The sequence below is a fragment of the Mastigoproctus giganteus genome, chromosome 7 (genome assembly GCF_048544385.1).
Source record: "Mastigoproctus giganteus isolate SK-2022 chromosome 7, ASM4854438v1, whole genome shotgun sequence".
Taxonomy (NCBI): Eukaryota; Metazoa; Arthropoda; class Arachnida; order Uropygi; family Thelyphonidae; genus Mastigoproctus; species Mastigoproctus giganteus.
The window spans coordinates 88,560,570-88,576,595 of record NC_143581.1 but is presented as its reverse complement, the minus strand read 5'-3'; the positions used below and the strand labels follow the sequence as shown (position 1 = coordinate 88,576,595).

General features: G+C 37.0%; 1 protein-coding gene across 1 annotated transcript in view; it reads left to right on the top strand.

The window, feature by feature from the left end:
• LOC150083053 (uncharacterized) overlaps window positions 1–16,026 on the top strand; it is a 261,326-nt gene that overhangs the window by 31,014 nt on the left and 214,286 nt on the right. Inside the window, exon 4 of the mRNA XM_090378376.1 lies at window positions 10,935–11,003. Coding sequence (XP_090234502.1) covers window positions 10,935–11,003 — 69 coding nt within the window. The remainder of the gene's footprint in view (window positions 1–10,934; window positions 11,004–16,026) is intronic.

Here is a 16,026-nt window from a genome sequence, read left to right as displayed (position 1 = left end):
TTTATAAGCTGGAACAGGTTGGAATCACTGGGAAAATCCTTAGATGGATAGAAGGATGGCTTCAGGGCAGGAGGCAGAGGGTTGTGATAAATGGCTATTCCTCAGATTGGGTTGATGTAAGAAGTGGGGTTCCCCAAGGATCAGTATTAGGACCACTGTTGTTTTTAATTTTCATAAACGACATTGATGAAGGGATAGAGGGCGTGATGTCTAAATTTGCAGATGATGTTAAAATTGGTAGAGTAGTTAATGATCACTGTCAAGCTGAGCTTCTTCAGAGAGACCTAGATAGACTTCAGGAATGGTCAGAAAAATGGCAACTGCGGAAGTCAGGTTTGTCAGTCGCAGTGGTGAACACAATAATAAAGTAGAAAGACAGAATATGAGAAGTAGTGAAGCGATCGGCACCAAAGAAGTTAACTATAATAACCAAGGCTACGTTAATTTTCATAAACGACATTGATGAAGGGATAGAGGGCGTGATGTCTAAATTTGCAGATGATGTTAAAATTGGTAGAGTAGTTAATGATCACTGTCAAGCTGAGCTTCTTCAGAGAGACATAGGTAGACTTCAGGAATGGTCAGAAAAATGGCAGCTATGCTTTAATCCAACAAAGTGTAAGGTATTACACCTGGGAAACAGTAATCCCAAAATAACTTATTCACTTGGTGGAGTTCAACTAAACCCAGTACTGGAGGAAAGGGACTTGGGTGTTACGATACGGTCAGACATGAAATTCTCTGAGCATTGTAATCAGGTTGCAAGGAAGGCCCATGGTGTCCTATCGATGATCTATCGAACTTTTGCAAGTAGAGATAGGGACGTGATAATCCCATTATATAAGGCTCATGTTAGACCACACTTGGAATACTGTGTTCAAGTATGGAGACCGCACCTAAAGAAAGACATCGAGCTTCTTGAAAGGGTGCAAAGAAGGGTAACTCGCCTGGTGAGATAGGCAAAAGGGCGTCCTTATGAAGAAAGACTTCGAATATGTGGGTTGCAGAGTTTGGAAACTAGACACCTTAGAGGAGATTTGATTGAGGTGTTTAAGACTCTGTGAGGCATCAGTAAAATGAATGAGGACAAAATTTTCAAGATTATAAATGATGCTGGAACTAGGGGACATAAATTCAAGTTACGGGGGGAAATGTTTAGATTGGACTGCAGGAAGTTTTATTTTAGTCAGCGAGTTATAAATTACTGGAATAAGTTGCCTTCATGGGTGGTAGAGGCCGACAGTTTGGGGAAATTCAAAGGTCATCTGGATAGTACTTTCGGGTAAGGGAAGCGCATAGGATGATAGATTTAATTTCCTTTTTTTTTTTTTTTTATTAATTATTATTATTTAGTTATTTATTTTATTTTATTTTTTTGCTTTTATCATTGTTTTCTGTTTTTTTTTTTTTTTTTTTTGGCTGGTGCAGCATAAGCCATAGGCTTTCTTACACCATGCGGCCGTTACTAATACTAAACTCTCACAGAAATCAATATGTCCATATCAAAAGCACATGGCATAAAACTCTTAGAACACTTAGAGTTGGTACCCCTGAAAACCTTAACATGAATTTGATTTTGATAATCAGAATCAACCCAGAAAGCAACAAATACCCCGAGAGGTTAATTAAGAGGATTAAATTTTCAGAATCTTCCCCAACACACACACACAATGCAGATCAGCTCCAATTTGTTTCTCATTCCATCTTTGTATAGCACAAACAGCTAACAGTAGCTAGAAAACAAATGTGAAAATATGATTCACTAGTAACAAAAACCTGAAGCAACTACTGTGCTCCTCTATTTCCCCCTCCCCAAATGAGAAATGTTGTCTACAAACTAGGTTATCAGTGCACAAAGTACTATGTAGGGCAAATGCTCTGAAACCTCCAAACAAGAATAAATGAACACCTTGCAACACCAGGAGAGGCAGCATCCTCTAAAGCAATATTGCTCATTACTCTATAATAGAGGATCACAGAGTATATACTGAAGTACTAAGAATAACCCACCATTCCATTTATAATGGAAAGAGACTTATTAGAAGCCTACTACATACAGAAAACTGCCAAAAAACATTCAGCTGAAAAATAGACAGAATTGCCTTCCTCCCTGCATGGATTGTCCTCTTCCACAACAACTCATGAACCTACAGGAATCCATCACTTCGACAAATAACATAGGAAGAAACCACTAAATGCAACTACAAGCATTCATGGCTTTATTTCTGGTGTAATATAAATAGAGAAAACTAGCTAATCTCATACTCTGAATTCAGTGGTGTAAGCAAACAGGTATTGAAGATACACGTGTTTAGTCATCCAGTTTTACCATTTATCCTATATACTACATCCAATTTACTGCTTACCCTGAGGTGCCTCCGTAGCCAGGTGGGAAGGAGCAGCAGCATGTAGCACACGCTTCTTGATTAGACCGGGGTTCGAGCCCATCACCACCAAATACAGAGGATGCGGAAAGGTCAAGGAATGACCACCGCATATCCCGGAGCAATATGGCCTTAGTTGCTAATGCTCCTAAAAACCAAATAACAAATAAATAACAGCTTACTCTGAATGCTACATTCAGTTTACTGCTTATCCTAAATGCTACATACAGTTTACTGTTTACGCTAAATACAATAAGTGACTTCTCCAGGGTACTATGCTTATTTAATTAAATTTCAGTTTATTATACTCTCTCAGTGCAGTATAGTGTGTGTCTTTTCCTAAGAATAGCTCTTCCTTCATTTTGCTTCATGTTCTTCGAATCTTTTATATTGAATTTTATCATGGTGTTAAGGAAGGTGCTAGGTGAAGATTACAGATCTGATTGTCAGGTGCCTCCATAGCCAGGTGGGCAGGAGCAGCAGTGCGTAGCACACACTTCTTAATTAGACTGGGGTTCAAGCCCGTGACCACCAAATACAGAGGGTGCGGAAAGGTCAGGGAATGACACCGCATATCCCCGGAGCAATATGGCCTTAGTTGCTAATGCTTCTAAAAACCAAATAACAAACAAACAACCTGATCATCACCATGAACCAGATAACATCACAGGGCTGATGGTGTAGGAACCCAGTGTTGGATTACGAAGAGAAAAAGAGCAAAGCTATTAAAAGTGAATGCAAGGGTTTTATATTCAAGGAAGGAGACTATTAAAGTTTAATACCCCACTTAGCCTCTGTCAGTTTGCCAGTTAAAGGAGGAAGAGAGTCATGTGGAATACTTTAAAAATGGCCACGGAAGCTACAAATTCATATACAGGCACTCCCTGGCTTATGTAGTACTCGACTTACGAAATTCGACTTTACATAGGTTTTTGCCAGTGGGTGCAAACTTAAAAAAATCATGGAAACGTATTTTACATCCTGTAGGAATAAATGGAGATATTGTGAAAATATTGTAATGTGAACCCAATAGCACATTTTTTTTTTGTTAATTCGTTCCAAGACCTTGGAAGTTGAAATTTTTGCTATATAACTAAGCTATTTATCTCTCTAAAAGGTCATTTTTATAATGGAAATTGCACTACACTTTCATTGTTATCATATGTTCCATTATAAGAATCAATTTTGAACGCCTTTGTGATTTAAGATCAACAGCGATCACAAAACATTTCTGGAGGTCACTACTATAAAACAATAAAAACAATTTGCCTTTCTGGTTTATTGGGCTTTTCTGTTAGTTCAATCTGTTATAAACAGATAGTAAACTCGATCTTATTGCATTTGCTATAATACCGATAACTGTGGGTTTTTACATTACGGTATTATGGTGAAATGAGTTCCCCTTGATTGAAATCTTCAGTCATATAAGAAACATAAATACATTTTCAGAATCTTCTCTTCGTTCCTATTTACTTATTACAATGGTGAAGGGAAAGGGACCAACAGAAAGTGCAAGTGCTGGCCATGCTAGGAAACGAAACAAAATCGATTTAGAAATGAAGATGAAGAAGAAGCCAGAACAAAGTTCGTCATCTATTGCATGGAATTAGGTTAGTTAGTTAGTTATTTGGTTTTTAGGAGCATTAGCAACTAAGGCCATATTGCTCCGGAATATGCGGTGGTCATTCCCTGACCTTTCCGCATCCTCCGTATTTGGTGGTGACAGGCTCGAACCCCGGTCTAATCTGGAATTAGGTCTTGCTGCTTCAACAGTGAATACTATTTTAAGGGACAATGCACGTATAAAAGAACATGTTAAAGGATCAATGCATTTAAGTTCAACAGTGATCACAAAACAGCGTTCAGGTGCTATATTGAAAATGGAGAGCTATTAATAATATGGATGGAAAATCATTTCCAGAAGCAAGTGCCCTGAGTCCAATGGCCATTCAAGCAAAAGCAACAAGTATTTATAAAATTATGGATAAGTACGGCGAACCTAAAGCCAAATTCATGGCAAGCAATGGTGGTTTAATAGGTTCAAGCATCGCACTGGTTTCCAAAACATTAAAATATGTGGTAAAGTTGCCAGTGCCGATTCTGCAGCTACAGAGAAATTTTATGATGTGTTGGAAAAAATGTCTTCTAAATCTTCACAGCCCTCAATTTCCACAGCGGTGTGCTTATCAGCTGGAGAGTTAATTCTGGCAATGATGCTCAAAAGGTAAAACTTGCTGTCCCCTCTCTTTTTGTAATTTTATAATTTTTAAATTTTTATAATTTTGTACACTTTTGTAATTTTCCCTGTGCATGAGATGAAAAAAATGAATAAATAATTCTATTTATATGTTCAAACATTTCTTTTTTGTTTCAATCAAATTCAGTGCGCATAGTTGCGAGTGCAGCATAAGCCTCAGACTTCCTTGCACCATATGGCTAATACAATACAATACAATTTTATTTATCAAGAGAATTCGTTTACAATAAATGAACTTGTTAAGAAAAGTAAATTTCTTGACAACAAGTTGTAATTCTTCCTTTACAACAGTTTTGTACAAATTTGTTATCTTACAGAAAAGACTACGAAGTCACTACACATGTATATTCCACACTGTAAACAGAGGTAGTTGTTTATCTGCATATCAATTCTAATCTACGGTGTCATTGAGTATCAAGAATTTTCTTATTAGGAATTTTAATTTGGAGACGGAGTCACTTCTCCTGAGCCTGAGAATCTCATGCACCTGAGATTCCCACATGTATCCAGGAGGATCACGGGAACCTAGTCTTCTTAAATACACACATTTACTCTCATTCTACCACTGCCAACTGAAGACGTGTAAAACGAAAGCCACTTGTTATGGTTATTGGCCTTTTGTTTCCAACCGTATAACTAAAATCGTTTCAAATTTCAACATTAACAACCAAGGACGAAGATGTGCACTTCTACTTCCTTGCGCACATTTTAATTCTGTTTTTAAATCCTAAATTATTCATGCTAACTTAAATTTAAAATTATCATCCAATTTATTCCAACATCAATGCAGATTATAAAAAGGTGAGTATCATAATAAATTAAATTAAGCTACGCTATTATATTGTGCCTCTTCTATTATGCATTGAAGAATGGAAGCAATGGAAACAACTGAAGGTTGTTTCTTTGTTAATTTTGACTTTGTACTTTATAGTTTTATTAAATAAAAAGGGTACAAGGAGCTTTTATTTTACAGTTTTATATAATTTTTATTTTGTTGTATGGAATAATAGCTGGATAAAATATAAAATAAATAGCATTACAGTGGTACCTTGGATTGCGAGTAACTTGGTCTATGAGTGTTTTGCAAGATGAGCAAAAATTTTTAATAAATTTTAACTTGATAAACGAGCGAGGTCTTGCAATACGAGTACAGTCAGTCCTCGTATAACATGTGTTTACACTACACGAATTCGATCATACACGATTTATAAATACGCGAACGATAGCTTATATAACACGAACCGAATTCGCTTATGCACGATTCGCCTTTGTGTTTACAAGAAATGGCAGTCGAACGCAGAATCACCCCAACACGATAGGAATGAAGAGGAGATTCTGAAAATGTATTTATGTTTTTTTTTTTTTTTTGTATCAGTGAAGGGGAAAAACATTTCGCCATAATAACGTAAAAACTCACACAATTCCAGCTATCGGTATAATCACAAATGCAATTAGATCGAGTTTACTACCAGTTTATAACAGATTCCACTAGCAGGAACGTAACTGGAAATTGTTTTTATTGTTTTATGGGTAACCCCTAGAAATGTGCTTTAGTAAAATGTGAGGTGTTAATAGTGTATCTCTGCCTTTACGGTGTTGTTTATTCAATTGCTACACGCGCGCAGATTTGTTTATGTGTATCAAGTGTGCCCCCTCATTTTGTAATAGTGCGAGCGATGAATCTGTTTAACAACAATACAATGTCATATTTCCGTGAAATCCTCAAGAGGAGGAAAGTGTCATTGGAGAGGTTCCTTATTAAAGTCGCACAAAAAGAAAGAGTCAACAGATAGCAGTGATTCCGTTAGTGACAGTGAAAGTCGTCCTACCATAAATCCGATTGCTTTATGTATATTAAATTTAAATATTAAAAATATGAAAAGGTATGTATTTTGTATTAATCATTTTTGCAGTATATGAATATTTTTGAGTTTTGGAACAAATCATCTGGGTTTCCATGATTTCTTACGGGAAAATTCGCTTTGATATACGAGTGCTTTGGATTACGAGCACGTTTCCGGAACGAATTATGCTCGCAAACCAAGGTACCACTGTATAGTCATACAAAAATTTTTGGATTAATTGAAGACATTATAAGAATTTTTAGATAAATATCCAGTAATCTGAAACTGCCATGATTTTGTGTTTTACGAATATTCTTAAAGAATGGTCATAATAATCTTCAGATTATCAGACTTTTATATATACTTATATAAAAGTCTTATACTTATACTTATATATAGACCCATATATAAATGAAAGCTTTTTTTTTTTTTGGATGCTACTTTCCAAGTAGCATCCAAAAAAAAAAAGAAAAAAAAAAAAGAGAAGGATATTTGGGCACTACTTGGAAAGTAAAGCCAGATTCAGTAACTTTTCAGTATATATTTTGTTGAAAATGTCCTTTCTTTTCGGGGTGCCAACTCAGATTCTGATCATTTTCTAGTGGGAGCCAGACAAGTATAAAATAGCCCTAGTAGCAAGAGGAAAGGCTGAGAAAAGTAAATGGTGGAATGTAGAGAAATTGAAAGATAGACTTGTTAAAATGAAGTACCAGGCAGAGTTGGCCCAAAGACTGCAGGAATAGGAAAACAGTGACAAGATTGAAGATGAATGGATTTGCATATAGGAAGCAATTCTGGATGCAGCATGCGTAACCTTGAGTGAGACCCTGAAGCTGAGAAATGAAGAATGGTATGATGACGAGTGCTGAGTAGCAGTAGAATTAAACAGATAAGCCAGGATGAAATGTTTGCAGCAGAATAGCAGAGCGAATAGTGACCATAACAAGGAAAAACGGATTGCCGCAGCTAGGATATGTAGAAAGAAAATGAGAGAAGCTTTGAGGAAGAAGGTCGACAAAATGGTGGAACATTACAACAAGAAGGAAAGTAGAAAGTTTCATAAGAAGATTAAAGAAAGTACACAGGAATTCGGATTAAAAGTTACTGTATGTAGAGATAGTGAAGGAAACTTGCTGACTGAGAGAAAGGGGGTTCTGTAATGGTGGAAAGAGTATTTTGAGAGCACCTTGACAGGAGGTAAGACTGAAACAAAACAGCTGTTGTACTATACGGTAGAGCCATGCATTGAAGACCCTAGCTTCGAAGAGATTTGAAAAGTTATTAAGTACTTAAAGAACTTTAAAGCACCAGGAGCTGATGGAATAATTGCAGAGTTGCTCAAGAATGGTGGAGTGACACTCCACCATTCTTAAGGCACACAATATGGAGAAGAATACATAATCTGATGCTGTTAATATGGTCTGAGGAAAAAATCCCAGATGAATGGACACTTGGAATTATACAGCCGATTCACAAGAAGGGTGATAAACTGCTTTGCTCTAACTATAGAAGTATTACATTGTTGAGCGTTACTTACAAGGTTTTGTCAGGAGTTATAACAGATGGCAGCATATTCAGAGAACATCATTGGAGAATATCAGTTTCGTTTCAGACCCAATCACTCAACAACCGACCAGATTTTCATCTTGAGGCAGATACAGGAAAAAGTCTTTGAGTACAATATACACTTATTTAACATGCTTGAATGTAGATTTCAAACATACTTTTGGTTTCCTCAAGAGAAAGGAATGATAAATGATCTCCTTCTCTTGGACATACCTGCAAAGATTGTTAGGCTCATAAAAGCAACTCTGGCTGGCTCTAAGGCAGTGGTAAGAATTGAAAAAGAGTCGATGACTCCAACATTTGACATTAACGCTGGTGTTAGACAAGGCGATGCACTCTCTACGTGTTATTTAACTTAGTTTTAGAGGCGGCTGTCAGAAAATTAGAAGTGACTGGATACATAGGCACAAACACAGTGCAAGTCTGTGCATATGCTGATGATGCCACTATTATCAGTAGGACTAAAGGAGCACTGGAGGAAACAGTGGCTAGGCTGGATAGTGAAGCACAAAGAAGACTAGGACTTAGGATAAATAAAGCAAAGACAAAATATGTGAAAGTCCGGAGAATAGCAGATAACATGGAAAATTTAAGAACCAGCAACTTCTTGTTTGAACATGTTCAAAATTTCGCCTATGTAGGCTCGCAGATAAACCAGTTGAATGTTATTACTAATGAAATTAAGTCCTGTAACCTGAGTGGAAAGCGTGGTTGGCACATTATGTAGCCTTGGTTGCTGTTGCGCCAGTAAACCCAAAATCAAATCGAATCAACCTGAGTGGAAACAGATGTTTCTATGCACATGAAAAACTAATGAAGTCCAGAATGTTGAATAGATGTTTAAAATTAAGAATATGCATAAGTCTCATTAGACCAGTTGTGACATATGGTTGTGAAGCTCTGACTTTAATGAGAAAAGATGAGCAGTTGTTGAGAGTGTTCGAGCATAGAGTTTGATGAACAGTTTTTGGGCCCATACAAAACGTTGATGGATCCTGGATGATCAGAATGAACTATTCTGAACTGAATGAACTTGACCAACTTATTCAGGGTGTGGACATCATCAGATTTGTGAAGAGCCAGAGACTTGCCTGGTTGGAACATGTTATTAGCATTAGCATTAGTAGAGGCATATGATGCAAGAAAGCAAGCTTATGCAGCATCAGCCAGAAAAAAAAAAAAAAAAACTTCCACTTCACCCCTCTGTTCTTTCAAAATACCTATCCAGCTGAGCCTTAAATTTATTTAGGCTATCAACTTCCACAACAAGGGATGGAAGTCTGTTCCACCAACCAACACCCGCTGGCTAAAGACTAATTTCCGCACATCTATCCTACATCTGTCTTTCCTCAATTTGAATGTATGCCCTCTCATGTGATTATTCTGAGCAAGAGGCAGAATCCCATCAGCATTGAGCATGCTCAAACCATTCAAGGCTTTATACACCTCTATCAGATCACCTCGCCGGTGCCTAGTCTCCAGACACTGTAATTTCCAAAACTTAAGCCTTTCTTCGGAAGAGCAACCCTGTGTTCCATTCACTAATCTTGTTGCCCTTCTCTGTACTCGTTCCAGCAGCTCTATATATCCTTCTTGAAATGAGGCCTCCAGACCTGTATACAGTACTCAAGGTGTGGCCTGACCATTGCCTTGTACAAGGGGATAATCACCTCCTTATCCCTGCTACAAAAATTCCTGTATATCATTGATAAGACACCATGAGCTACTCTTGCAGCCCATCTGCACTGCTCAGAGAACTTCATATCTGCCTGCACAATTACTCCTAGGTCCTTTTCATTCTCTACCACTGTCAGTGTAGTACCACAGAGTTGATACGCTGCTCTGGGGTTGCTGTTTCCCATATGTACTACTTTACATTTGTCAATGTTAAACTTCCTTTGCCACCTCTCAGCCCATCTGCTCAACCTTTCCAGATCTTGTTGTAGCAGCAGACTGCAGTAGTGTCCTTAACAACTCTGCCAACCTTTGTATCATCTGCAAACTTGGACATTAAGCTTGATATACTATCATCAATATTATTTATAAATACAGAAAACAATAATCGACCCAACACTGAACCCTGAGGGACTTCACTAATAACATTAGTCCACGATGAGCAGTGTCCATTGATTACCACTCTCTGCATCCATTATGAGAATGGATGACAGCAGAACAACTAAAAGTATATGAAATGGAAACCTACCTGTAGGAGGGCAAGAGGAAGACCACAGAAAAGATGGATGGATAATATAGAAGAGGACTTAAGGATCATGAGAATAAGAAGTTGGAGAAGTTTGACTTCTGGGAGGGCTTACTGGTGGAACATTGTTGAGAAGGCTAAGGCCCACCCTGGGTTATAATGGCAGAAGAAGAAGATTTTGTCGGAATCTTGGAAGGTTTTAAGAGCCGAATTCTGATTTTGTTGCATTCTCTTGAGTTCCCCCCCCCCCTACAAAAACATAAATATGGAACAGCCAACTGCAACATATTTAGATTATTCTTCTGAACCTTTGTACTGAATATGATGTCAATGGTTAACCCATTCCCCTTCTGCACCCTTTTCTTCCTTAAGAAATACTATTACACAAATTCCACTTCATGTTTACCATTCTCTTGAACATCATATATTGAAATTTTGGCAAACATTTTTTGAGTATGATAGAGAAGTTTTAAACGTGAGATACATTATTGCATAATCAAATGATTCTTGAAATATGCAGTGCATACATATCTGATTTGTGTTTTATTTACTTATCTGAGTTGAAAAATTTTTTCCTTGAAAACTGTACATATATTATTGTTTTGAAATACTATTTGATATGTGTGAATCATATTTTGTTAGAAAATGAGTGAGGCAGACATGAGGTTTCTTATTTTTTACAGCTTTATCCTCGTATGTTACAGGCAAGAGTCAAAAGATTTCAGAGTTCACCTATTTATCATGCATTTAAAGTGAGTATGTTGTACTCTTTTCTGCTACTAGAGTTTAAATTACGTGGTGTCCCAAATTTAAATAATCAGTTTATTTGCTAATATAATACAAAATAGCCCTTCTGGAAGAATGATGAATCCAAAATAGAGCCATCTGGGAGGAATGACCATAAATTCAAATTAAAGTTAACCACCAAGATACCCAAATGATTGAGAATTTAAATAGCATTTTCAAATTAAAACATTAATTTTTTTTGGTTATTAACCTTTTTTCGTGAGCAAGTAGATTTTTTTTCAAGGAATTTTGAAAATTCTTAAAAATGAAAACTTTGCCAATAAATATTAATTTGTTCTTATTTTGACTTGGTTGCCCATTATTAGAGTGAAATTATTTCAAAAATCAAATCAGGATTTAAAAAAATATTATCACAAAAATGGGAAAAAAATTTAAAAAATATTATCACAAAAAATGGGAAAAATTTTAAAAAATTACAAAAAATGGATAAGAATTTAAAAAATCATAAAAAATTCATTGTTTGCTCAAGTGATTAAAGATGGGTTGAAACCTGTCTGTAGTCACTAGAGCAAAGCTCCAGTAATCTGTCATGCAGTATGACTGATGTCTTTTGAGGTTATGATGGACATTGTGGCAAGATCCAACGTTCCTTACATTTCAAGGATGTAGGTGTAAAACTGTGTTCACAGGCCTACCACTAAATAGTCCCCCAGACTGAATATATTGGCAACTGTCTGTGGGGGAAAGCATCTGGATCAGTTATTGTATAATATAGCTACTTCTACTCTGCCAGCTGACTAGAGGGAACCCTGGTAATGTCTATGTGGGTGATGTTGAGGCCACAATACATTAAAGAGGTGGGTGCATATGCATCCACCTCCTTAATGTATTATGGCCTCATTCTTTCTGTGCATATGCCATATACAAAAATTTAATTAATTCATACCACATGTCCCCCTCCCCTACTTTTACTCTATATAATGGAAGCAATTACTTCCTGTAATATCTGCCATACTGGGCAGACAACTCTGCCATCCATCTGGGATCTGGTTGGAGTCTGATCAAGTAGATTGGAGCAGAATCACATAACTTACACAGAATTTGATTTCATTAATTCAGCGGGAATTAATTGATGATGCAGTGATATATGTCACAGAGTGTATTATCCATGCAGCCACAAATGCAATCCAAAAAACATCTTCCAGATTCCGCACACTCTCCATTGCTCTGATGGAATCAAGAATGTAAAGAATAAGGAAAAAAAATATATATATACAAAACCAGGCTCGGAATTTTTTCCACTGAACATCTTATAGCATTTAAACAAGCCCATTCCAAAGCATGATTTATATACCATCATGGTAAAAAAAAAAAATTAAAAAAAAAAAAAATCATGCTGGATCCTGTTAACTTTCTCCATTAACTAAGTGACCAGTGCCAAAATCATCTGGGATAAAATTTTGAAAATAAAGGGTAAATATATGTCAGTTACCTCATCAGTATTAGAGTATAATGAGTGTATAGTTGCAGGCCAAACTCACATTGCCAGTACTTTAGGAGAAGCATTTGCCAACATCTCTGCTGTAATATTGTATTCTCCAGAGTTCCTGATTCTCAAGAAGCAAGATGAGAAACAGACACTCAATTTTTCTTTACACAGTGCCTTTATACATTACCCCTTGAAGCCAATGGCTATTTTAACAAGACAGAGCGATTTTCAAAGAAATCAGGTCCACTTTGGACCATTTAACCTAAAATTATCTTTGGACCTAAAATTATCTGTGGATAATTTTAGTAGAGCAAGCACTATTTACTGAAAAGCACTTTTTACAAAAATGCTAAAATTATCTGTGGATAATTTTAGCATTTTTTTGTCATTCTTGAAACATGAGAGTTGTAGAATGACAGTTGTAACAAGTTATTGACAACCTTAGTTCCTGGTAATTGGATTCATGTTTTCCAAGGCTATTTTGCATTTTTGTCATAAATGGAATCTTAACCCTGACCTTGAACAAAATCCTATTCCAGTCATAGGAGGAACAAATTTCTGGAACTCATTTTTGATCAAAAGCTGACTTTTCTTCAAATTATTCTTCAGCTCAGGGAAAAATGTACAAGATGGCTAAACATGCTCAATGATATCTTCTTCAATTTGGCAGAGCAGATTTAAGCACATTATTACACCTGTACCAAGTACTTGTTCTAAACTTGATGTGGCTCCCAAATGCATATCTTTTTAGAAATTCTGTTCTTTGATGGTTTGATCCAATCCACCTTATAGATTGCCACTGGATTATATTACTTTTCCCCATCCAGTCTTTATGTGGAAGCCAGTGAACCACCACCACTGCCACTGATGCTTCAATGCCAGCAGTTGTCATTGAAATATGACATAAAAATAAAATCCTTGCCAGACCAACCCACATAGACATCTGTTTTTGTGCCGTGATGGGAAAATCTGTATAACATATGTAAAACTGCCATTGGTCCTTTGGTATCAGGATTCAAGAATTAACTCAAGGTATATGCTTTATGTGGGTTAATGTGTCGACATGAGATAGGCAGATCCTTGCCTTCTGAAATATGTAACTTCCATCTTGTGACTTCACTCTTAGGAATTTGCTGAAAGTTAAGACATCCCCATTTATCTATCAGCAACTCTCTGAAGCACATGGAGGTGCATATTCTGACTTCTTGCCAGCCAGTACGTACAGATGGCTCAAAGTCTAATGTATTTGTGGGATTTGCTTGTGTTTTCCTGTTGAAAGCTCACTGCAATAAGATTTCCCAAGAATGTAGTATATATGAGTAAACTGCATAGCTGGATGCAATAGAACTGGCTTCTGATCACATAAAATCTCATCAATACTAAAGGTGTGTGTTATATACCAAATCTCTAAGCATATTAAGGCTTTATCAGAGATGAGACACAACCCTAATCCAGTGTTGAATAGGGTATAGCAAATGCTACGTGCTCTTTCAGAGTCAGGCTTTGATATTCACTTTTGCTGGATCTCTAGCGATATTGAAATTACAGCCAATGACTTAGCTGATGCAGCAGCCAAATTAGTAATGCCACAGAATGATATCTGCTTCTTAGTCCCCTATACAAACTATAAGCATTTAATTCACAACAAATTGCTTTCACGATTTCAGGGACTTCGCATGGGCACAGCACAAATAAGCTATACAAAATCAAGCCTATAATTATACTTTGGCAGTCTAGTCAGTGCAGGGGTTGGCAGGAGGTAGGTGTTCTTGCCTGGATATTCTTAGGACATTGTTGTTTTCATACCTTCCCTGCTGAGGGCTGATGATCATTCTATGTGTAGATACTGTGACACCTTTTCAACAATAATATACGTTGTAATGAAATGTGCGTAATTGAGCTTTTGATAATTGACCTTTATACCCTCATTCAGATTTTATTGGGTGATGACATGTCAGATATTAAAGTTTTTATAAGTTATTATTTTATATATAAATCTATTTTTTTTATGTGAAAACCCCAAACACAAGAGGTATTAGAACCTATGGTACTTAGTACCGTGCTTGAGTTGGAGGTTGAGATGATGAAAGAAGATATTTGTTGACATTAGACTTGAACTTCTGTTGACTGTAATTTTCAGGAAATACGTATGAAGGAAGGTTGTTTCAGAAAACAGCAGTTGAATGAATAAACGAGGAAGATGAAAAGTTGGTTCTGTGAGTTTGAAGTTGGACAGTAAATGGATGTTGGCTGGTGACAGCACGTGGTCGGACAGTTTTGAAAGAGAGAGAGCGGGAATTATAGAAGCTAATTCAGAAGAACAGAGGCCATGGCAGTATCTGTAGAAAAAGCATGCAGCAGAAACAGTACGTCTATGAGACAGCGAGTGGAGAGACTCTGTTAGAGAGGAGTCATTAATTAACCTAACTGCCCTCTTCTGAATGGTATCTAGAAGCCCAACAGAGGTTTTGGGGGGGTACCGCCCCAGATGTCGGAACAATATTCCATGGTAGGGCAGATTTAGATGCAGAGGAAGCAATATTTTTAATGTGCTTGTGCCAAGAGAGATTAGATGTCAGGGTAATCCCCAAAAGAGATATATCAACTTGCCTAGAAATTGGAATGTCACCAAAGATAAGTGTAGGAGCAGAAGAACCCTTTTTGTGAGATATAAGACAAGACTGAGTTTTAGAAGGATTGAAATAAACTAAGTTGTCTTTGCCCCACTGGAGATCGGCATTTAAGGAATTGGTAACGGATATTCGAGAAGTTGAAACTGATTGAGCAGGGCAAGGTTTCTCAAAATGGAAAGTGGAGTGCAATGTGCTTTCATTGGCAAAACTATGGATAGGATTTCCAGTCAGTGGAAGAAGGTCATTAATATACAAGAGGAAAAGAGTCAGGGAAAGAACCTTGGGGGACACCAGCATTAGTGGAGAAGTTAGAAGACAGAGAGCCATCTACCATCATCCTCAGTGAGCGATCAGAGAGAAAACTGGATTTGCCAGTTTTCTCTCTGATCGCCAATCTGTTTGCCAATTACAAAAAGCAGTTGGCAAACCATAAGATGGAAGCTTGTTTAGAAGACCTCTATGCCAAATACGGTCAAAAGCCTTTGAGATGTCAAGAGCAACTGCTTGTGTTTCACTGAACTTTTTCACTGAATTTGTCCATAAATGGGCAACATAAGCCAGAATATCACCAGTGGATCGAAACTGGCAATGGTTGATCAGACGGAAGGTTTTTAGGTAGTTTAAAAAGAGTTGGTGGTTAATTGATTTCTCCATTACTTTAGAAAGAGTAGAAGTAATTGCAATGGGATGATAATTGGATGGGAGGGATTTGTCACCGTTTTCAGGAACTGACTGGATATGAGCAAATTTCAAGAAAAAGGAAAAACACCTTTGGAATAAGAAAGTGAAAAAAGGCAGCAAAAGAACAGGAGTAAGTTCAGGAGCACAGGTTTTGAGAACAATTGGAGAAATACCATCAGGACCTGGAGCTTTCTTAGCATAAAGATTTGTCAAAATCCTTCTGAC